Here is a 21,992-nt window from a genome sequence, read left to right on the forward strand (position 1 = left end):
CGGGACGAAGGCCAATTTACATTAACTACTACTGCTGCAAGAATATGAAATTCTTAAAGTGAAGGCAGTTTCAATAAACCGTAGTTCACAACTGTTTCCTCCTGCTGAACCGCCACTGCACTTTATTCCACTTCGTTTCTGATCTCTGTGATTTAAAAAGAAAAATCTATACAGTTAAGCTGCATGCATGAACTGACTTTAGCTTCTGGAAGACAGGAACATCTGGATGTATAACCTTAAATACATACTGAAATACCAGAAGGACCACATTAAGAGGCCAAAAGTCCTTGGCTTAAAACATGGGGGAAAAAAAAGGTTTGAAAGATGAGTGGTGTATTTCCTAAATCGTGCTTTGTGCGCAACTACTTCCAAATGAAGATTTTGTATTTTTGAAAATTCCCACCTCAAAGATGGCAAATCGCTCTCCCACCCCCTGCAGCCTAAAGGGAAAGGTGCGAGAATAGCCAACAGGCTGGGATAGAGGGTATGCGCTTTCCCTATCCCTTTTCCAGGGGGCGCAAGATCGGACAGGAAGGCAACTCGTACCACTCTCATACTCCCCAACAACACAGACATGGGAAATTAAAAAGCTCACCCCCACCTCTCCCCTCTCTAAAAAAGCAAACGAGCAAAGATCAGCAACGCGGCGGCCGAAACCACCCAAGGGGACTAGCCCGGGGCCGCCCGCCGCTCCCACGCGGCACCGGCGCAAGGCAGCTGGGCAGTCGGGTCCGCGCGAGGGGCCGAGACGTGCGGCCCACGTCCCCTCTGCAGCCGAGCGGGCGAGGGAACAGACCCGCGGAGGGCGCGGCTCCGCCAGGCAGCTTGTCCGCCGCCGGCGAGGGACGCGCCACGAGGGGAGGCTGGGCGCTGCTCCCCGGTGCGGGCCGCTCCCGCAGCTCCCGGCACGCGCGTCTGCCGCCCGCGCCGAGCGCGCCGGCACCTGAGGGAGCGAACGCAGCGGTGGGCAAAGTTACTCACTGGGAAGCTCGGGTGCTCGGCGCGCTTGGCTCCCGGCGCCTCAGCCCCGCGCGGGCTCCCGCTCTCCGTGGCCCGCTGAGGGAGCGGGAAGAGAGCCCGGCTCCGCTCCGCCGGGAACCGCCACAGTGGCCGCCGCCTCCAGCCGCCACCGCGGATTTCCTGGCAAGAACCAAACTCTCGCCAAGACTTTACTTCTCAACCGCCCCTGCTGCCTTCCCGGGGGCGAACGCCGGGGCTGAGTCGCCCAACCCGACACGCATCTGAGCCAATTCGCGGCCGCACAGGGCGGGAAAGGGGCGGGCCAAATGGCGGCTCCACCTATCCAAGGGCGCCGGGGGCGGGTCAGGACGCGGCCGTCACTCACGGGTTAGAGTGAACCTTCTCGCCGGGGTCCCTCCCACACCGTGTCTGAGCTGTCCCTGCCGCTTGCCTGATTTCCCTGCAGAAGACACGCTCGAGGGGTGTCTCTGCCGAGCCCCGATGCCCGAGCGCCGCGAGGAGAATGAAACAGCTGGGGGAGAGATGGCAATATAGGGGAATCTGGAGGGAGGCAAGGAGAACAGGTGGCTCAGGAAGAAGAAATGTAGGTGTGCTGGGCGAGGACAGCTGGGGTAGAAATGGGCTGACTGGGGGCAAGGGAGCTGCTGGGAGCTGGAGAGTAGGAAGAGAGAATGGATTATTGACGAAGAACAGCACCTGAGGGGACAGAGAGACGAGACACAAGGAAGAAAGCGGGCGGAGAGCCATTCCGAGTGGTGAAAGGTTGCACAGGCGAGGGCAGGACACCTGGGAACAAAGGTGAGAGGGAGGTTCCGCAGGTGAGGAGGTTTAAGGAGCTAAAAGGATAAGGGGGAAAAGAAGCCCAAAGTGGGGATGGACGTATTCTAGGGATAGAAAAGATCCTGGGAAAGAAAGGACGGGGAAAACCAATTTTCTTGCAAACTCTCACTCCTCCAAGATAAAGGCAAACGCTTGTCCTTTGGCCCAATTGAGACGTGCAACTGCAAGATCCCCAACGAGACAAATACTGTCTGAAACCATTGTATTTTGTTTGAAATTCTTCTCTTCCCACGTTACCTCCTTCCTTTCTTAAAAAGTGTGTTGATAAACTTGATGCTATCTATAAAGACCTCAATACCCGCTGAGTGCTCCTGGAGTCGTCCCATGAAAGCCCCTGAGGGTTGGGGTGCCGGGGAGGGCCAGCCTGGGAGCAACACCCTCCCCCACGGGTCTAACAGCAAGACAGAAAGAGGCCTGACTCTTAAGAAGAAAGGTGATTAGGGGGCGGCAGGTAAGGTGCCGCCCCCTTCACCTTCACCAGGGGGAAGGTGCCCTGGGCTGAGCTCGGGCGTACACCGGCCAGTCTCCCGCCTCGCGGTGAGGCCTTCGCCGAACCCTACCTCTCCGCCCCTCCCGCTCAGCTGGCGGGCTGCTGGGGGAGTGCCAGGTGAGCCGGGCGAGCCTCGCGTCACCGCCCTCCTCGCGCCGGGGGCGGAGCCTCCCAGCCCCGCCCAGCGGCCGGGCCCTGCCGCGCCGAAGCGGCTCCTCCTCTCTCCTTCCGTCCCCCCTCCTTCCGTCGATCTTTCCTTCCTTCCTGCTTCGCTTGCACGTTGCGGGATATGGGGTAGAGCCTCTGGTCAGCTAGCACCACCTGAGGAGCCGGAACACACCCCACGATGGAAGAGGACCAGGAGCTGGAGAGGTAACGGCCAAAGAGGCGGGCGAGTGGGCGGGAGGAGCGGGCCGCGCCGCGGCCGGGGAGCCGGTGGCCAGTGGCGCGCGGCCGGGCCGGGGCCTCGGCCTCCGCGCCCGGCCTGGCAGGATGAGTCTAACCCGGGGCTCCGAGAAGAGAGGGAAAGGGGATAGATGTGGGCACCTCGGCAGAGAGGGGGCCCTGGCTCTGGGGAAGAGAGAGAGAGGGTGAGAGACATGGATGGTTTGAATTCACACGCTTCGTAGACTAGTAGATACCAAGGAGGCAAGACAAGTTGTGAGACCAGAGGGAAGTCCCCGAGCTGCTCACCCCTCCTTAGAACAGCAGGAGTAAATAAAACTAAAGCTGAAATTCCGCGCCAGGCCACTGTTCCCTAAGTGGACGGTATTGGGGTGTGCAGACAGACCTGAGTCCTGGGTTTATCGCTCCAGAGGCTTCTCTGTGCAGGCTGTTAGTAATGCCAGTCCTCTGTGCGCTGAGTTCTTTTTCTCCCTCCTGCTTGACTCTGCTCAGACTTTCCATTCTCCTAGTTTCCTTACTTCTTGCAAATGGAAGCCATAGCTGGGCCTGCACGTCGGTAATCTGTAGGCTCAAATCTGACTTTTACACTAAAACAGTATGTTTTTTTCTTGTTACTTTCAGCCTCCTCTATTCTCCAGCAGGGCTCCCCATTCTAATCTTTTCTCTTTCTTGTGACTCTACCAAAATAATATTTTAGCTAACATTTACGCTTTTGCCTTAAGAAGACCCTTCTTGTGTCCATATGGAAGGTCAAAAGGAGTAGGGAGAAACTGGAGGCGATAATTTAAATATTGATTGAATGAATTTGTGGAGGCAGGAAAATAAGAGACAAATAGTTCTGTGTGACTGGAGTGGATTAGAGTAATAATGTGTTCTAATTGTGGTATAGTAAGTGAAAGAAAGCTAGTTACAAAGCTGTTCAGTATGATCTCATTTTTATAAAAAATGTGTGTGTAGAAAAACACATGGATTGAAGACCTCAGTGGCTGAAGGCGAGAGGAAGACAGCCCTGGAAATGGTTCAGGCAGCTGGAACAGATAGACACTGTGTGACATTTGTATTACACGAAGAGGACCATACTCTAGGAAATTCTCTTCGTTACATGATCATGAAGAACCCAGAAGTGGAATTTTGTGGTTACACTACGACCCATCCTTCAGAGAGCAAAATCAATTTACGCATTCAGACACGAGGTGGTCTTCCAGCTGTTGAGCCATTTCAGAGAGGCCTGAATGAGCTCATGAATGTCTGTCAACATGTGCTTGACAAGTTTGAGGCGAGCATAAAGGACTATAAGGACCAAAAAGGCAAGCAGAAATGAACCTACATTCTAGCCCCTTATGCAGTATATGATGAGGATATTCTCTTCATGATCATGCAGAACCCAGAAGTAGAAGTGTATGATCTAGTCTTCAGAAAGGCGTGCTTCTAGCTATTGACCCATTGCAGCTGTTGGATTCCCTGCAAGTATCTTTGTATTCTTCAAATAAATTCCCTCTTATTAAACTGGTTTGAGTGGTTTCTGTTATTTGTAGGCAAATGATACACAAGGATGAATTTTCTTTTTCTTTTAATTGAGCCAGTGTTGTTAGTGGGGAAACTATAAGGAAACCAGGCCTTAGAAAAGGACTTTGATCATAGGAATTAAAAGGAGTATACATCCATGGCTGTGATTTGGAGAAGGGAGGAGATGCAATAGAACATGGCCCCAGACAGACTGGTTGATTTAAAAAAAAAAAAAGAAAGGGAAACACTTGGTTTCTTGCTAGATATATACGTATAGATATATCTGTATATATAAGATTAGAGAATTCCATCCTTTGCTGCACTGGGCAAGGTTGGCAGATAATTTGAAAGAATTGTATGAATTCTGCTTTCCCATGAGAGTTTTAGGTGGTATCAGGCTCCGTCTTTGTGGTAGCTCTTATAGAATAGATGCCAGTTTACTGCTTGAATTTCAGGATACTAATAAAATATTTAGTCAGAAATGCCCTAAGTATAAAAGTGATAGGAGAATTTGGAAATGGATAATGGTGATGGCTGAACATGATAAACATAACTAATGTCACTGAATTGTACACTGAAGAATGTTGAAATGGCAACTGATTTGTTACATAAACATCTACCATAATAATAAAAAGAAATGACTTAAGCATGCTAAAAGGCTTAATTCTATTATAGAAGGAGAAAACTGAGGTGGCCAGATAGCCTTTTCAGTTCTTAGATAGGTCTCTAAGTATAGCTCAGGTTTACATAGAAAATGTACTGTTCAAGAGAAAGTAAGGAGAAGGAAAATTCCATGTGTGGAAAATGACTTTTCCAAAAAACTTAAAATATTAGTGGATCCCTTCCAAAATCTGTCCTATCTACCTCCTCAGCTTGTCTCATGCCTATCCCACCCCCCATCCAACTTGACTCTTGATTCACCCTAAATACATGTCAACCCTTGAACCCAAGCACTCTACCCACCCTCCTCACCCCCAAGTGCTCTGTGCTTTGAGGCCTTTATGTTGTTCCCGCTTCCTGGATCACTTATTCCCTCCATACTCTAGGTCAAAACTTACACATCAGACTCCGCATCCTAGTTTGGGTACTTAAGTGCTTTCATTACACCCTGTGATTCTTCATCTTAATATTTATTATGCTATTGTTAGCCCTTGTATTTGTCTGTCTTCCCACTATACTAACTTGTGATCCCTTTTGCTTGGTACAATGCCTATTAGTGGACATTTAATAAATACTGGATAAATCCATGTATGTAATGGCACGTAGCCTTTTGTTCACTCAAATCAGACCTCTACTGACTTGCCGTGGAGCCTACATTTCCCATACTCAGTCAGCTTCTTTAAATAAAGATATTTTAGTATTTATTGAAAACCTGGTGTTTACTAGACCTTGGGGATAGATGATGGTGGATGAGTCAGACAGAAGTCTTATTCACATGGAGCATATAACAGGATTGACATTTAAAAAATAGAATTTTGTGAAAGAAATCAAGATACAAAACGAGAGGGGAATCTGCTTTAGGTTTGGAAGTCAGGGAAAGTCTCTGAGAAGGTGACGTTAAAACATACTACAGGGACAAGGAGCTGGCTGTGCAAAGAGGAGAAAAAGAGCATTCTCGGGGAGCAGCATATTTAAAGGTCTTAAGCAGAAAATTGGTGAGCTGAGGAATTGAAGGTGTTGAGAGATTTGGGTGACCAGCATCGTAAGCAAGGGTAAGAGCCTGTGCTATGGATTCGATGGGGAGAAGAGCTGGGATGGTCAGCAGTTTGGATTTTAAGTACAATGAGAATGACATCCAATTATGTTGATTATGGGAATGAATTGTAGGGTGGCCAGAGTAGAACCTAAGAGACACACTAGAACTGGTAAGAGTTGAGGTAACCTGGAAAGGCAGTAGGCTTAGTGATGGACAAAAGTGGGTGGGGTGAGATACATTTTCAAACTGATTGGTAGACTTCAGGCATTGGAGGTAGAAGGTGAGAAAACAGAAAGATGACACCTGTCTGAGGTCCATTTACTGAAATGGGGAAGCTTCGAGGGGGAAATAGGGTGAAGAAGATGACAAGAATCAAAAGTTCGTTTTGAATATAACATGCCTAAGAGGTATCCAAGTAGAAGGTTTCAGGTAGGCAATTGAACGTGTGAGCTGATGCTTCCAGAAGAGATCTAGCCTGGAGATAAAATGTGGATAATCACCAGAAATACTATTTAAATTCATGAAAACTGGCAGGTCAAAAAGAAGTGGGCCCAGGACCAAGGCCAGGGCAACCTCAATACTGGGTAAAGTGGAGCAACCAGTAAGATGGTAGGAAAGTCTGTAGAGAGTGGACTTGTGGAAGCCAAGACTTTCGAATAGGGGAGTGATGTTAATCAGATCAATCAGAACAGAAAAATGTCCATTGGAGTTAACATCATGGAGGTTCTTGGGCAGTGGGCAGCGTTAGTTTAGTGCCTAAGAAGGGTAAACAAACATTAGCATTCATTCAACAAAAGAATGGTTTAGCTTGAGTTTCCCAATAAAGAAAACATACAAAGGACACTGAGGGAAGTTTAGATGGGAGCAGGAATGAGAAAACCAATGTCAGTTTAAGGGAATTAGCACTTGAAGATGCTAATAAGTGGAAGAGGTTCAAAACCTTTGCCTCTTCCAGAACTTTGCCTATGGGTTGTCCTAGGGGAATAGTACACAGAATTATTTGAGTGGAGTTTAATACCTCTGAACCAAGGCCTTTTGGAAGATGAAAACAAACAAAAAACCTTGTTGCCATTGAGTGAATTCCGACTCATAGTGACCTTGTAGGAGAGTGTAGAACTGCCCCATAGGGTTTCCAAGGAGTGGCTGGTGGATTTGAACTGCCAACCTTTTGGTTAGCAGCCTGACCTCTTAACCACTGCACCACAGTTCAATTAGTTGGCCTACAGGTGTAGAATGATACAGGCTGAGTCATTCACACCAGTACTTGTGGGAAAGGCACGCACTGGTGACTACCGATGCATTGCATGACTTCATTGCTTCTATCGGGATTTAGTGTCACCGATAATGTGGCGTGCTGTCTTGAATCGTTTAGGTGGCCAGTGGAAGAAAATAAACACCTTCAGGAGGCAGAAGGGGGAAAACTGAAGGCAGGCAAGATAACGGAAAGGCACATACCTGGACGGAAATCTTACTTCCATAAAGTCTAGAAATCTGAGGGAAGATGGAATTGATCAAAGAAAGGATGAGGGAGATGGATATAAATTGTGTGTATGACAACATAAGATACATAACACAGATACATTGTCATAAATATATGTGTGCAGAGAACTGCTCCATTGGATTTTCAAAGCTTTGACCTTCTGGAAGCAGAAGCAGATCGCCAGGCGCCTCTGGGTAGGTTCGAATAGCTAACTTTTTAGCTAGTAGTTGAGATGTGTGTGTGTGTGTGTGTGTGTGCACACACATACAAAATAAATCAGTGTCTCTGATTTGCTGTCTAATGACATTTCATTCTAAATGAACTAATATTTATGATTCAAGATCAGAAATTCTTTTTGGCTTTAAAGTACTATGTCTTTTAAAGAGCCAGTTATTAAATAATATGATTATATGCCAAAGGCTTTTAATAGATAATAATTCTTAGTACTTGCCTAGCACTTCCCATTTTCAAAGCACTTTACAAACTAATTATTTATAATTTGCATATAGCTATAACATCTAAGTGCTCTAATTAATTGGTATAACTCACAGGTTCACACAGAATCTATGTAGAGATGAGCTGTCTCTACATTCTGACCCAAAGAGTGTCTTTCATTTCAAGAAATAGGAAAGTGTATGGCCTACCATTCTCTGCCCTCTTTTTGTTTCCCTTTAAAATGTTGCTAAGATTTTAAAAAAAAAGTTACTAAGATTGTAGATAGTCTCCAGGTCACTAGACAAACGTCATCTTTTTGGTTAGAATAATTTAGAGTCAGAGGCTGTCTTAATATCCCTCACAGTGAGCTAAGAAACTCAGCCAAATCCAGACGCTTTGTGTTCAAATTCTTAATGTTGGGTTTCTTTTGCTACTTTAAACTTTATACGTGGTATGGTTATTGTGTGGCAGTTTCTCCCCCCCATAATGAAATTCCTCCCAAACCTAAATTACTGGATGTATAATTGTTTAAATAATCTACACAGCAATTATATATCTAGTAGTGGCACTGGGGGAGTCTCTAGTGGTGCAAAACGTTAACGAGCTCAGCTGGTAATATACTTCTGAAAAATCAGCTACTGAAAGCCCTATGGAGCACAGCTCTATTCTGACACACGTGGGGCTACCATGAGTTGGGATCACCTCTACGGCAACTGGCTTAGTTTTGTTTTTTAGTGGCACTGTCCTAAAAATAGGTCTGTCCTGAAAGGCCTCACGTGGTTGTAGAGAGGGCAGACGAGTTGTCCATATGAAAAGAAAACAAACTGAATTTACAGTGAAGTGCTGTAATGTACAGTGCAGAGTGTTCCCCTGCCGAGTGCAGAATGGAATGGGTGAGAAACACTGTGAAGCAGTGCTTGTTCAGTGAGCACCCGCTCTGTACCACCCTGCTTAGGCACTGGAGATTGCCAACAAGACAGACATAGGTAGGCGGGGTCTGTCCTCCAGGACTTATGGAGTGTTGAACTTGGCATACTTGTAAAATAACTATAATGTTCTTTGCCAGGGTAAAGGAGCCATTAGACATTCTTGAGATAGGGAATGCTTTTTTTTTTCTTAGCCCCATGCCAGCATGCAAAATGGATTAGAGGAAGGAAATTTTGGAAGACAGCAGCAAGTTAGGGGGCATTTATAATAATCCAGGTGTAATTTAAGGAGGGCAGAGTTGTAGAAATGGAGATAAAAGGGTAGATACCAAAAATTGCAGTTTCAGTATAGGGTTGAAGGTGAGAGAAGGGTTGAAATGCCTCCAGAGTTCTTCGGACCCCCATATCTGTGTCCTTTTACCCCTTTGTTTTTCTACCACTCCCTCACAAGCAAAAACCAGTACAGCAGGACTTACCATCTCTTCTTCCCAGTCTGTTCTTACTAATAGGAGTCAGTGGGTGCAACCACCCTTACCTTCTTCCCCTCACCCATGTCAGAAAATTAAAAGACAGTGTATACATATATAGTGTAATTTTAGACAGTGATATAAATAGAAAGTAAAAGTGACCGTGGTGGGGAGAGAAAACGCTAGGAGATGGGGTAGTTAAGAAGGCCTTTCTGAGGAGAGATCATTTGAGCAGAGAGAGACCAAGGATAAATGAGAATAAGTCCAAATTTTTTTTAAAGAATAAACTTAGATTATCTAGCAATGAAAAAGCAAAATTATTAATCCTTCTAAAGGAATAAACTTTGTGTTTCAGCTTTGTCTGCGTGTGGTTTTTATTAGTGTGTAAATTTATATCATCTGTTAGCGCTTTAATCTGTACATGTATTTACTTAGTATTTACAGTAAAGACTATTGAGTCATTATGTAGGATATTTTGGGGCTTTTGCATTGGTAGGTATATATATGTATATCAGAGAGATTTTTTTTCTTTTTTGTTGGTGAGAATATACACAGCAAAAACATAAGCTAATTCAAGTTTCTACGTGTACATTTCAGTAACATTGATTACATTCTTGTAGTTGTGCAATGATTCTCACACTCTAAGTTTTTCTTCCACCATTACATAAACTCATGGCCCTTTCAGTTTCCTATCTTTCGAGTTGCTGTTGCCAATTTGATCCTGGATAGGTAGTTCTTAAAAGAGCATAATACTCAAGATAGACATTCTTTACTAGTTAACTAGTAAGGAATGTCTGCCTTGAGCATTACGGTTTTAATGAGACTTTAGGAGATATTGCTAGTTTAAGGTTTAAAGATTATCTTAGAGCAGTAGTTTCCAGGGTTCATCCAGCCCCTGTGGCTCCAGAAAGTCTGGAGTCCATGAGAATTTGAAATTCTGTTCTGCATTTTCTCCCTTTAGATCAGGATTCTTCTGTAGACTCTGATCAAAATGTTCAGTAATGGTAGCCGAGCAGCATCCAGTTCTTCCGGTCTCCTGGTAAAGGAGGCAGTTGTTCAAGGAGGCAATTAGCCACACATTCCATTTCCTCCTCCTGTTCCTGCCTCTCCTTCTTCCTCTGTTGCTCCAGGCAAATAGAGACCAACTGTTGTGCTTTACATGGCTGCTTACAAGCTTTCAAGACCCCAGGCACTACACAGTGAGCTAGGAGGTAAAACAGAAGCACTAAACACGGTACTAGGCCAATTAACTGGGATTTCCCAGGAACCCATGACCCTAAACTTCCAAACCAGGGGAACAAATCCCTCAGCAGGTACTCTTTTGTTGTTGTTGTGTATTAGGTAGTTTTTTAATGGGGCCTTAAAATTTTTTTTTTCTTTTTTTGAGGAAAGTATGGCTTCTGTAGGAGCAGAAGTTGATGTGTTTGGGATCCTGGATATCTTTGGGGGCTAAATAACTGAGGCACTATAGCATAGGGGTTAAGAGGCTGAGCTATTGGAATCACACTATTTTGATCCTGGCTCTACACTTTTAATCTGTGTGACCGTGGACAAGCTGTTTGACTCCTTGGTACCTGAGTTTCCTTATCTATAAAGTTGGCATAACAGTAATCCTTAAACCATATAAGAATGTTATAAATATTAATTTAGATGTATATATTCAAAGTACTTAAACTAGTACCTAGCCTGTAGAATGCTCTCAATCAATGTTAGCTAATAATGCTACTATATCATTGTGTGGAACAAGCTGGCTTGGTTGATGTTTCTTCTAGGTGAAAACTTCAAAATAAAAAACCCCTTGGTAGCTGCTATCATGTTTGTTTCATTTAATCCAAGGCAGGACTATAATATGAGTTTGAGTGCCCTTGGATGGAAGATTATCTGTCTACTATAAAGCCTTTGCTTTTAAGAAAAATATTTTAAAATAGCATTCCTATTATAGGGTCGCTATGAGTCAGAATTGACTCTATGGCAGTGGGTTTGGTTTTGGTTTTTTTATTAACAGAATACAGATAAAAGATAAATGGATTGTGTTTCTCCTGTTCCCACAAAGAAATTGAGATTCTGGTGGAACATTTATAATCCTTCCCAAGCTTTAAGATGAAGGTTAAGCAGAAAGGAAAAGCAAGTTCTGTAGCAGATGGGTACCTGGTTTCGTGCCAGATAGCAGGAATATTGGTAGGAAGCCAGGGCTCAATCGAGTGTCACTTAAGGATTAAACTGCACAAAACAGAGTATGTTGACATTTTATCTAATGATATTATTCCTTAGTAAATTCCATATTTCTTTTGTGAGGCTCATAACATGTATCAAAAAGAAAGCTACCTGGGTACTTTTCTAAGCTTCACCCTACTGATTCGGGTCATCAAACCTCAAGAAACTTGTAGCTAATGCCTCAACCAGTTCTATTAAAAGGACTCCAAGAGTAAATCAAATGGCCTAGAGCATCTCCCTAATCAGGCGGAGACTGGACCAGTTTGGAGTTGGGTTTTTGTTGGGTTTTATTTTTTCCTTTTTCAGGGGGCTGGGAAAGCCTTTCTTCCTAGAGTCTTCTCTTTCAAGGCAGTATTGTGTAAAGGTTAAGCGCAAGGACTCTGAAGTCAGAGGGCCTGATTTCAATCCCCGCTCAACCACTTCCTAGCTCTAAATGTGGGCAAGTGACTTAACTTTTCTGAGCCTCCATTTTCTTATCTAGCAAATTGGGCTAGTAATAATTCCTATTTCATGGGGCTATTGTGAAGAATAAATGACATAAAGCACTTAGCATAATTCCTAGTACAATTCAAATATTAGCTATTATTGTTGTTCTGTTAGTGTTGCTTGAGCCAATCAGTGGTTGGTAGAGTGCTGGTCCTCATAGTATCGGTTGTGTCTCAGTAGACCGGGAGAGCCCTTAAGGCCAGTTAGCATGAGCTGGCCCCTGTCTGTCCTTCCACATCATCACTTGTACTGCCTATCATGCTGTCCTTCTCACATTTCTTGTATGTTCCTACTTTGTTCCCATTTCAGGGCCTTGAAGCTTGCCCTTTACTTCCCTGAAACTCTCTTCCCTTAAGTCTTACATTGTCTGCCCCTTTCCAAAGTCATTTACTCAGAGAGACCATCCTTGACCACTGTGATAGTTATCCATTGCTGTATAACAGATTGCCCCAAACCTTAGCAGCTGAAAACAACAGACATTTCTGGTTATTAGCTCACAGTTTCTATGGGTCAGGGTCCCATGCAGCTTGGCTGGGTGATTCCAGTTCAAGGTCTCTCACAAGCTGCAATCAAGGCATCATCTGGGCTGCAGTTCTTACAAGGCCTGTGTGGGGGAGGAGTTGCTTCCAAGCTCTCACTTCCAAGCTTATGCCATAGGTCTCTCCAGAGGACTGATTACAGCATGGCAGCTGGAGTCCTCAGGGCAAGTGATCCAAGATGGAAGCCATAGTCTTTTTATACCATAATCTCAGAAGTGACATCCCATCTCTCCTGCCCTATTCTGTTTGTTAAAAGTGAGTAAGTCCAGGTCACACTCAAGGAGGGAGATTATACAAGGGCATAGACACCAGAGGCAGGGGTCATTGGGTCCACCTTCAAGGCTGCCTACCACAACCATCTTCTCTAAAATAGAATGTCCACCCACGGGCAGACCTCGATCACTTTCTATCCCCTTCCTTGCTGTTGCCCTTCATAGCACTTACTGTTACCTGACAATTATATCTTTATCCTTTTATTGTCTAACTCCACTTAAATATAAGCTCATGAAGGCAAGGACCTTATCTTTTTTTGCCTCTGTGCCCCAGCACTTAAAACGGTGCCGGACACACAGTCGGCTTTCATTATATCGATCAATCAATGTATGCATGATTGAACATCAGTGTCGGGTGACTATCACAACAGCGAAGAAAACTGTAGAGAAAGGACTGATGACTTGTAATGGCATTGTTTTGTACACTCATCAGCTGACACTTGAGCACTCAGCTAGCTACCACAGTAACAAGCTTCAAGAAGAAAAACAAAATTCCTGAGCAAGGCAAGGAAACTTGTCTGTCCTGTGGATTCACTGGAAGAGCTGGGATGGTATGCTTCATCGAGAGTCTCAATAAAGGTGGTTATACTTTATATTCTGTTTCATTTATGTCTTCTCTGCCTCCCCAAGAACCTTCAGCACTGCCATCCTTCACTACCTTTATCCTGTACTACATCTGTCATCTTTGGTCTAAAATAAAAGGTGGGCCATCGCTCACTTGGAGACGAGTTCAAAGTATTTGAATCTAAGGTATGCTATTGTGTCAATGCCAAATACATCCATATCCCTGACCAGCTTTCTCTTAAATTTATGCCATTTGTTACAAATAGGAGGAGCCCTGGTGGTGCAGTGGTTAAAGCTCTCAGCGGCTAACCAGAAGGTCAGTGGTTCAAACCCACCAGCCACTCGTGGGAGAACGATGTGACAGTCTGCTTCCATAAAGATTACAGCCTTGGAAACCCTACAGGGCAGTTCTGCTCGGTCTTGTGTTGTTGTTGTATGCCGTCAAGTTGGTTCAGACTCATAGCGACCCTATAGGACAGAGTAGAATTGCCCCACAGGGTTTCCAAGGAGCGGCTTGTGGATTCGAACTGCGGACCTTTTGGTTAGTGGCCTCAGCTCTTAACCAGTTCTCTACCAGAGCTCCCTCTGTCTTGTAGGGTTGCTATAAGTTGGAATCGATTCAACAGCAGTGGTTTTGGGTATTACAAATAGCAGGTCCTACTATGTAAGTTAAGGTCCTACTATGTTTCAAGTACTAGGGATGCAAAGGTGAATCTCATTTGTTCCCTGCCTTCACAGAGCTTACAATCTAGTTGGACTGAAGAACTGTGTATTATTGAACTTCTAAAGGGAAGGTGCCATTTCTTCCAACTCTTTCACCTCACTTAAAATTGCAGCCCCTCTCCCAGCATTCTTGATTCCTCTTATTCTGCAGAATTTTTTCTGTAGCACTTCTTACCCTCTAATGTAGTATGTAATTTACCTATTGTGTTTATTATGTATTATTTGTTACACACACAGTATAACATGAGTTCCACTTGGGCAGAGATTTTTGTCTGCTTTGTCCCCTGATATATACGTAGCCCCTAGAAAAGGGCCTGCCTGTAATAGATGTCCAGAAAATATCGAATGACTAGAAGATGAACTCTGTATGTTTTTTGTTTTTTTTAATATCCTAAGAGCTGAACCTGAATTTGAAAGGCTGAAAAAAACTATTATATAAGCTTCAGAGTTGAAAATCCCAAATTGGTGGTTGCATGTCTCTAACTCCATAGTCAGTCACGCATAGATGAAAACAGACTAGAACTGTGCAGGAGGACCCAGACCTAGAAGTTCATTTAGGCAAAAGGTGGTCAATGGCCAGAGAAGATAGAGCACCAAAGGAATGGCCCGCACAGTGAGAACCAGGCAGATCTTCCAGAGACTGGCCAGTGGCAGGTCAGTCCACAGAGGCCACCTGAGTCAGGAAGAGCTAGATATGTTGTTTGTTCACATCAAAGAAGGCAGGTGCTGGATTGAGAAGGCCATATTTGGTTGACTGCAAATGAGTACATCTCCCATTATTGAGACCTGCCACCAGGGCAGACACTGTTGGTTTTGTGAGCATCTGTTCTGCTTTCTATACCTGCTGAACGGTTTTAGATTTGGGGAGTTCACAGACTAATAATATTTCAAAAAATAAAACTGATAAAGGGTTGCAAAAGTTTTATTTCGCCATTGAAAGTGAGCTTTCCCTTTGGTGAAGATTGTTAGAAATGCCAGTCCTTCCATGACCTGATAGCACTTGAAGGACAAAACAAAGAATGAAATGGAGCATTTTATCATTGGACTTCTGCTGTGCTGCCTTTATCACATTAGCTTCACAATAGGATGAATACACTCTCCATTTTTCCCTGAGTCCTCATGAGCATTTGATTCATCACCACATCCATCGCCATACTTATTAAGTTATATGTGATCTCAGAATAATTTTTTTTTTAAATATTGTGTTGTGTTTTCAGTGAAGGTTTACAAAGCAGTCTAGGTTCCCATTCAATAATTTCCACCCAAGTTGTTCAGTGACATTGATTATATTCTTCACAGTGCGTCAACATTCTTATTTTTGTGCTGGTTGTTGTTTCCATCAATCTTGTTTCCCTGCCCCTCACATTCTCATCTTTGTTTTAAAGTAATTATTGACTGTTTGGTCTCATATAGGTGATTTTTTAAAGGAACACAGTACTTATGGTTGATATTCATTATTTTTTGAGCCAATTTGTTACTTTGCTACAAGGTGACCTCAGGGATTAGTTTTGGTTCAAGGTTTGAAGACCTCAGGGATTAGTTTCGGTTCAAGGTTTGAAAGCTATCTCAGGGTAGTAGTCTCAGGGAGTCCTCCAGTCTCAACCAGTCCAGTAAGTCTGTTTGTTTTTGTGTTTTTTTTGTTTGTTGGTTTTTTAATTTGACGTTCTGTTCCACATTTTTCTCCCATTCTATCAGGATCCATCTATTGTGGCCCTGATTAGAACAATTGGTAGTGGTAACCAGGCACCATCTAGTTCTGGTCTTGGGGTAGATGAGGCCATGGTTCATGTAACGTATTTGTCCTGTAGATTAGTTTCCTCTTTAAGTCTTTGGTTTCCTATTTTCTCTTTTGCTCCGGACAAGTAGAGAACAATAGTTGTATCTGAGATGGCCGCTTGCCAGCTTTTAAGACCTCAAATGCTAGTCACCACATTGGGATGTAGAACATAACTTTATGAACTATATTATACCAATTGACTGAGATGTCCCTTGAGACTATAATCCTAATCCTTATCAGAATAAATTTTAATTGAAACAGATTTCAAGCTAAGGATCACATATCATTGAGATTCCTCATCTAAAAATGTGTCAGAGCTTGGTCGGCCTGCTTACTTTGTTCTGCTTACTGAAGCATAAACCCTGGTGCTTCAAATACCTAAGAAGGCTTTTCTTCAAAAGCGGTTAATATAAAATTGGGGATGTAAGCTTAACCGCATTCCCTGAAGTTAAGGAATGAACAGTACAATCATCATGTTCTTTGTCCATCAAAATAAATGAGTTAGTTTTATGTTCTGCCTCAGACCTTGTAATCTAAGCCTTCCAAACTTGGTTCTCCAGTCTTATTCCTGGTTTTGTTATTTGTTTAAATGGTAAAGATTGCACTTTGTCCTTTAATGGGTGGAAAAAATTTGAGCTTCTCAGGGCTGATGCTTATAAATTGTTCTGCTGAAGATGCCTGTCTTTAGAGGTGTCAGCCTGCAGGTGTGTCCCTGTCTGCTGCCCAGACTTGTAGCAAGCGAGCGGAGGGTTCCCTTTCTAGCTGTTTGTTCTAATAAGTTGGTCCCCATCTGAGAGTGATGTTTTTCAGAACAAGCCAGGGCATGAGGATGTCAACCAGGCTATTTCTAGCCAAACACAGATGACCTAACAGACACGTAACTGTGACTCTCAAGTATTTAGACTGATTCACTTAGCCAGGTGGGAAAACCAGTTCACTCTTCCAGGATAGACAGTGTTTTTCTCATTTATAGAAAAGGAGACTGAGGCCTGGAGAAGTCAGATAACCAGCCCAAGGTTATACAGCTAGTAAGTGGAATTGAACCCAGGACGGCTTGATTCCTGAGGCTCTGCTTTTAACCTCCATGGTGTTGTCTATGTTGCCTCTCTCAAGCACACCATGAAGATAACAAAGCTTTGTCCCAGCATATGCCTCAGTTTCTGAAACAAAATTGTTGACCTATAATCTTTGCTTATTTCTAAGTTCAGGCTGAGACCTGTTGGAAGTGAGGCTGCTGTTTGTAAACCCTAACCGTGAAAAGAGGTGATGAGTTAGGAAGTATCTGGTTAAGAACTCAAATAAGGGTTTCCTAATACTTGGTTCATGAAAATACCATTTCCCTATTATTAAACTTCATTGGCATTATCTTTAAATATGTTCATTGTACTTTTTAAAAAAGAAATCTGTTCGTACCAAAGTGCTACTTGATCATCCTCAAAATGTAGAAAACACCTTCACAGGTAGGATAAAATGAGGGCATTTGTTGAAAGGTCTCTGGACATGAGATCAGAAAGCAGATTAGAAGTTAGAGTCATCTGGGCCCCTTGATTGTTGTTCTTGGACAGGTCAACCTCCATAAGCCTTAGTTGTCTAACCAAAAAAAATAAAAATAAGAAACAAAAAAACTAAACTCACTGCCATCGAGTCAATTCTGATTTATAGCAGCCCTATAGGACAGAGTAGAACTGCCTCATAGGGTTTCCAAGGAGCAGCTTATGGATTCGAACTGCCATTGTTTTGGTTAATAGCCAAGCTCTTAATCACTGTGCCACCGGGGCTCCTCTTCATGTATAACCCGTTTCCGTTGAGTCAGTTCTGACTCACAGCCACCCAATACGACACAGTAGAACTGACCCATAGGATTTCCAAGGAGTGGCTGGTGGATTTGAACTGCTGACCTTTTGGTTAACAGCCATAGCTCTTAACCACTGGGCCACCAGGGCTCCATGTATAATTGTATTTAATTCCCCCAGAAGAACTCTGAAAGGACAGTGGAAACACCTTCATTTGTAGATGATGTATCCAAGGCTGAGAGAGATTGCCCCAGATCACAGAGCTAGTTAAGTGGCAGAGCTCAGACTTGTTCTCTCTCTTGTTTTGCGGCTGCTTTCTCATTTTCTTAAGGTGACTTGAACACGTCCTTGATTCAGAAGAGAAAGTTGGAATTGCATAATCCCCCTCTGAAAGCATCAGAATAATTCAGGGACTATATAAAGATAGAGCAATTATTAAGTAATTCTGGTCAGTCTAGATTTTTCATGTAAGAATCCTCTGATGCTTGAACCACCCAGAATGTGTCCTTGTGTTGCTCACGTTCACTGGAAGTTACCCAGCTGCCCGCTTTGCGGGGAGCAGACCTAGTGCAGGGATGAAATCAGTGAACTGTTTTAAAAGGTGAAGAACCAGAAACCACTGGTTTTCTTTTTATACATGTGAGGTAGTGAGATTTCATATAATTTCTCTCATTTCTGATGATGTATTTCATAGGTCATGGCAGTTCAAGGTAATTCTATTCTAATTAGGTAGGTCTCTGCCTGTCTTCCTGTTAGCCCTTTGAAATCTTACTTAGTTTCCTCAGAGGACTCGGTTAGCTCTGTAGGCAGATCATTTGATATCAAGTATATTATACACATGAAATTTCCCCTGAGTTATCATAATAAGATAGACTTTTCTTTATATTATTTGGACCAAAAAAATCATCCCCCAACTCTGCATCAAGACAGAATACTGCGAAAGTAAAATTAATATTCTTGAAGCTTTTCTTTACAGAATATGAATGAAAGAGGATAGTGTGATGAGAAAAAAAAAAGTGTTATTTTGCCAAATTCATATACCTTGGTGAACCATGTTGTCCCTTCCAAGAAAACACCACTTTCATGGGCACTTGCTTTGCACTTGGCCCTTTACATCTCTTATTTAATCCTCACAAGGCATCTAGGAGTTAGAGGTTGATGCTTCTTTTGGCAGAGGGGAGACAAACTCAGAGAAGGTGCACAACTTGCCCAAGAGCACAAAGGTGGCTAGTGGAGCTGACGCCCACTATACCACAGTGTTTTCCAACATAAAACATGATTTCCATACTGAAGATTTTTGCTGGATCGTGCTTTAGTGTTAATAACTTAGATAATTTTTAGATAGGTTTTCGCTTTTATATGATTAAGCAGGCCAGATGTGCTCTGGTTGCACTACTGAATTCAGCTAGGGCTGGGTTTCCTATAAACCATTGCTGGGTGGACAGGAGCCCTCGTGGTGAAATGGTTAGCAGCTCAGGCTGCTAACTAAAAGGTCAGCTGTTGGAATCCACTAGCCACTCCTTGGAAACCCTATGGGGCAGTTCTGCTCTGTCCTATAGGGTCACTATGAGTCAGAATCGACTCAACAGCATACAGCAACAACAACTGCCAGGTGGAGTTCACTTCTCTTCTGTTTCAGAACTCGATATCAGACACGTGGTTGTACTGGGATAGCGTTACTGTTGGCAAATGTTATGTTGTCCTCTGAAGGTAATGACCCAAGGTTAAAACGTTTTAATTATAATATTACCTTTATAATTTCTCGCCAGAATGACCAAAATGTGCTGTCCTTGATTCCAGAATAAAAAGAAATATTGATATTTTGAGTTAAAATTTTTTTAAAAATCATAACTGTATAGTCTAGACAAGTTATTAACCTTGCTAACCCATAGTTTCTTTGGCTTTATCTAACAAAGTTAAACTAGATAACCTCTAACATTTGGCAAACTTGTACCTTACATTTTTATACTTTTCCTTGAAAAGTATAGTAAAAAATAGCCTTGTAAATACTGGAATTTGGGACCTCTCTGGAAGAACTGAGCGTGTAGGAATTAATCTAGAAGTTTAGTATATGGCCTGGTGTATATGAAGCAAACGCTGAGTGAGAATTGTGGATTTAGGAGTTCAGCATTTCAGATGAGATTTGAAAGTATGGTTCTGAACATTTGTATTGAAAATGCAGTGCCCTTTTTATAAGTATAAGAATATATTAGACCTTGGGAGCAGGCCAAATTATGTTGTTTGGATAATCAGCATGATCTGTCTCTCTCAGAATTAACCAAAGGACTTGAACAGACGTTTCACCAAAGAGGATATTCAAATGGCCAACAAGCATTTGAAAAGATGCTCAAAGTCCGTAGCCATTATAGAGATATAAATCAAAACCACAATGAGATACCACTTCACTCCCACTAGGATGACTAAAATTAAAAAAAGAAATCCGGAAATAACAAATGTCAATGAGGATGTGGAGAAATTGGAACCCTTACCCACTGCTGGTGGGAATGCAGAATGGTATGGGCACTGTGGAAAACAGTTTTGTGGTTCCTCAATAAGTTAAACAAAAGACAGTATTACCCAGCAATTCCTCTCCTAGGTATATACCCAAGAGACTTAAAAGTAGTGACACAGACACATACACACTAATGTTCATTGCAGCACTGTTCACAACATCATGGAACAACCTAAATGTCCGAATGGATAAACAAAATGTGGTACATACGTACAATGGAATACTGCTCAGCCATAAAGAGAAATATCCTGATGCATGCTACAATATGGATGAGCCTTGAAAATATTATGCTGGGTGAAATAAGTCAATCACAGAAGGACAAATATTGTATGATCTCACTTGTATGAAATAACAAGAATAGACAAATACAAAGAAACCAAAGTTTATTAGTGGTTGCCAGGGGTGGGTGGGAGGGAAGAATGGGGAGTCATTGTTTAGGAAGCAGTGAGTTTCTGTTTATGGTGATGGAAAATTTGGCAACGATTATGGGTAATGCTTGCACAACATAATTAATGTAATTGATATCACTAAATTGTACACTTGAAAAATGTTGTGTTATATACATTTTTACAACAATTTAAAAAAAAAAATCCCCTGCAGTTTCAATTATATACCTGTTTTAGCTCAGTCCTAAACTCTTTGTTTGCATTGTTCCATCCAGTTAAACTGCAGCTGTGGTTCCATTCCTAAGGAAAGTCACTCTGGAATATACTTCCATATTTTCCTTCTTGGTTATATCCTCCCCTGTAAGTAATTTATAAGTCTCTGAATAAGAAAGTGCCACTTTTGAGTTTGCTCTCTTGATTGTCTTGCAGCTGGTTTCTGCCACCAGAGTGACCAGTTGTATTACTACGGTTTCTTTCTTCAGGCAGGCTTTGTTGGTAGGATGTAAATTTCAAGGGTACATTAGTCAGTAATGGAACTTTTCTCACCTTGAGCTTTTCTCCTATAGAGATGGGTCCCCACCTGCTGGTACCTTCCTCTCAGTTTTCTCTGCAGCTTCCCCAGCGGCTCCTCCTGGGCTATTGAATTTAGCATCTGTAAGAATGTGTTTGCAATTGCACCAGACCCTGCAACTTCTGCCAGCTAAGAGGTAGGCATCCTTAGGGTCTTTAAATTAAATGTAAAGCCTCATTTGCACAGTCGTGAAGTTTTGGCTGACTTTTCAGTGAGCCGTCTAAGTTCAGTACTTTGAACTTTTGTAAATCTTTTCCTCAATGGGACATTGCTTCCAAAATGAGGTTTGTGTGTGTGTGTTTACCTGTTTTAACTACTAGGTTAAAAAAATGTAGTTTGCTTTTTCCCGAAAGCACTTACATGTGTATTGTTGTTGTTAGATGCCATCAAGTCAATTTTGACTCATAGTGACCCATGTGACAGAGCAGAAATTGCATATAGGGTTTTTATGGGAGCAGATCACCAGGCCTTTCTCCAGTGGAGCTGCTGGGTGGGTTCAAACCACCAGCCTTTTTGGTTGCCAGCCAAACTCTTAACCATTGCACTACCGGGGCTCCTTACATTATATTAACTAAGATTTTTTTCATTGTAAAATGGGATGGAAAAGTGCCTTGTCCTACTTAAATTCATTGTTATATAAATTAGCACCTGAAAAACAACCTGAAACTTGACACTGGGAGGAGGGGGATTTAAAAAGAATTTACTGATTGGCTTTAATAAATTATTTTCGCATAGTAGATTTTTGTACTTAATTATTGACATGGAAAATCTTGTCTGTGTGTACCAACTGAAACCAAACCCGTTGACGTCAAGTCGATTCCAACTCATAGCGACCATATCAGACAGAGTAGAAACCGCCCCATCGGGTTTCCAAGGAGTGGCTGGTGGATTTGAACTGCTGGTCTTTTGGTTAGCAGCGGAGCTCTTAA

General features: G+C 42.9%; 3 protein-coding genes across 3 annotated transcripts in view; 2 read left to right on the forward strand and 1 right to left on the reverse strand.

Annotated features, from left to right (window-relative positions):
* The window catches only part of LNX2 (ligand of numb-protein X 2), a 95,277-nt gene extending 94,089 nt beyond the window's left edge, over positions 1-1,188 (reverse strand). Inside the window, exon 1 of the mRNA XM_023740942.1 lies at positions 982-1,188. The gene's annotated coding sequence lies outside the window, so the exon portion shown is untranslated. The remainder of the gene's footprint in view (positions 1-981) is intronic.
* Positions 1,189-2,465: 1,277 nt separating this feature from the next.
* On the forward strand, positions 2,466-4,228 carry POLR1D (RNA polymerase I and III subunit D). The gene is made up of 2 exons (XM_004391424.3): positions 2,466-2,683; positions 3,674-4,228. Exons 1-2 carry the CDS (start codon positions 2,658-2,660, stop codon positions 4,035-4,037), a joined length of 390 nt encoding a protein of 129 aa, XP_004391481.2. The 5' UTR covers positions 2,466-2,657; the 3' UTR covers positions 4,038-4,228.
* Positions 2,573-21,992, forward strand: part of LOC111822379 (protein POLR1D-like) — a 54,123-nt gene continuing 34,703 nt past the window's right edge. The window contains exon 1 of the mRNA XM_023740944.1: positions 2,573-2,683. Coding sequence (XP_023596712.1) covers positions 2,658-2,683 — 26 coding nt within the window. The 5' untranslated portion in view covers positions 2,573-2,657. The remainder of the gene's footprint in view (positions 2,684-21,992) is intronic.

The sequence above is a fragment of the Trichechus manatus genome, unplaced genomic scaffold (genome assembly GCF_000243295.1).
Source record: "Trichechus manatus latirostris isolate Lorelei unplaced genomic scaffold, TriManLat1.0 scaffold00168, whole genome shotgun sequence".
NCBI classification, from domain to species: domain Eukaryota; kingdom Metazoa; phylum Chordata; class Mammalia; order Sirenia; family Trichechidae; genus Trichechus; species Trichechus manatus.

What these genes read in the sequence shown, in the direction of transcription:
- POLR1D (XM_004391424.3), top strand. Translation starts at nt 2,658, where the DNA reads ATGGAAGAGGACCAGGAGCTGGAGAG. An exon ending in GAGGACCAGGAGCTGGAGAG is followed by an intron (nt 2,684 to 3,673) that starts GTAACGGCCAAA and finishes ATGTGTGTGTAG; the next exon opens with AAAAACACATGGATTGAAGA.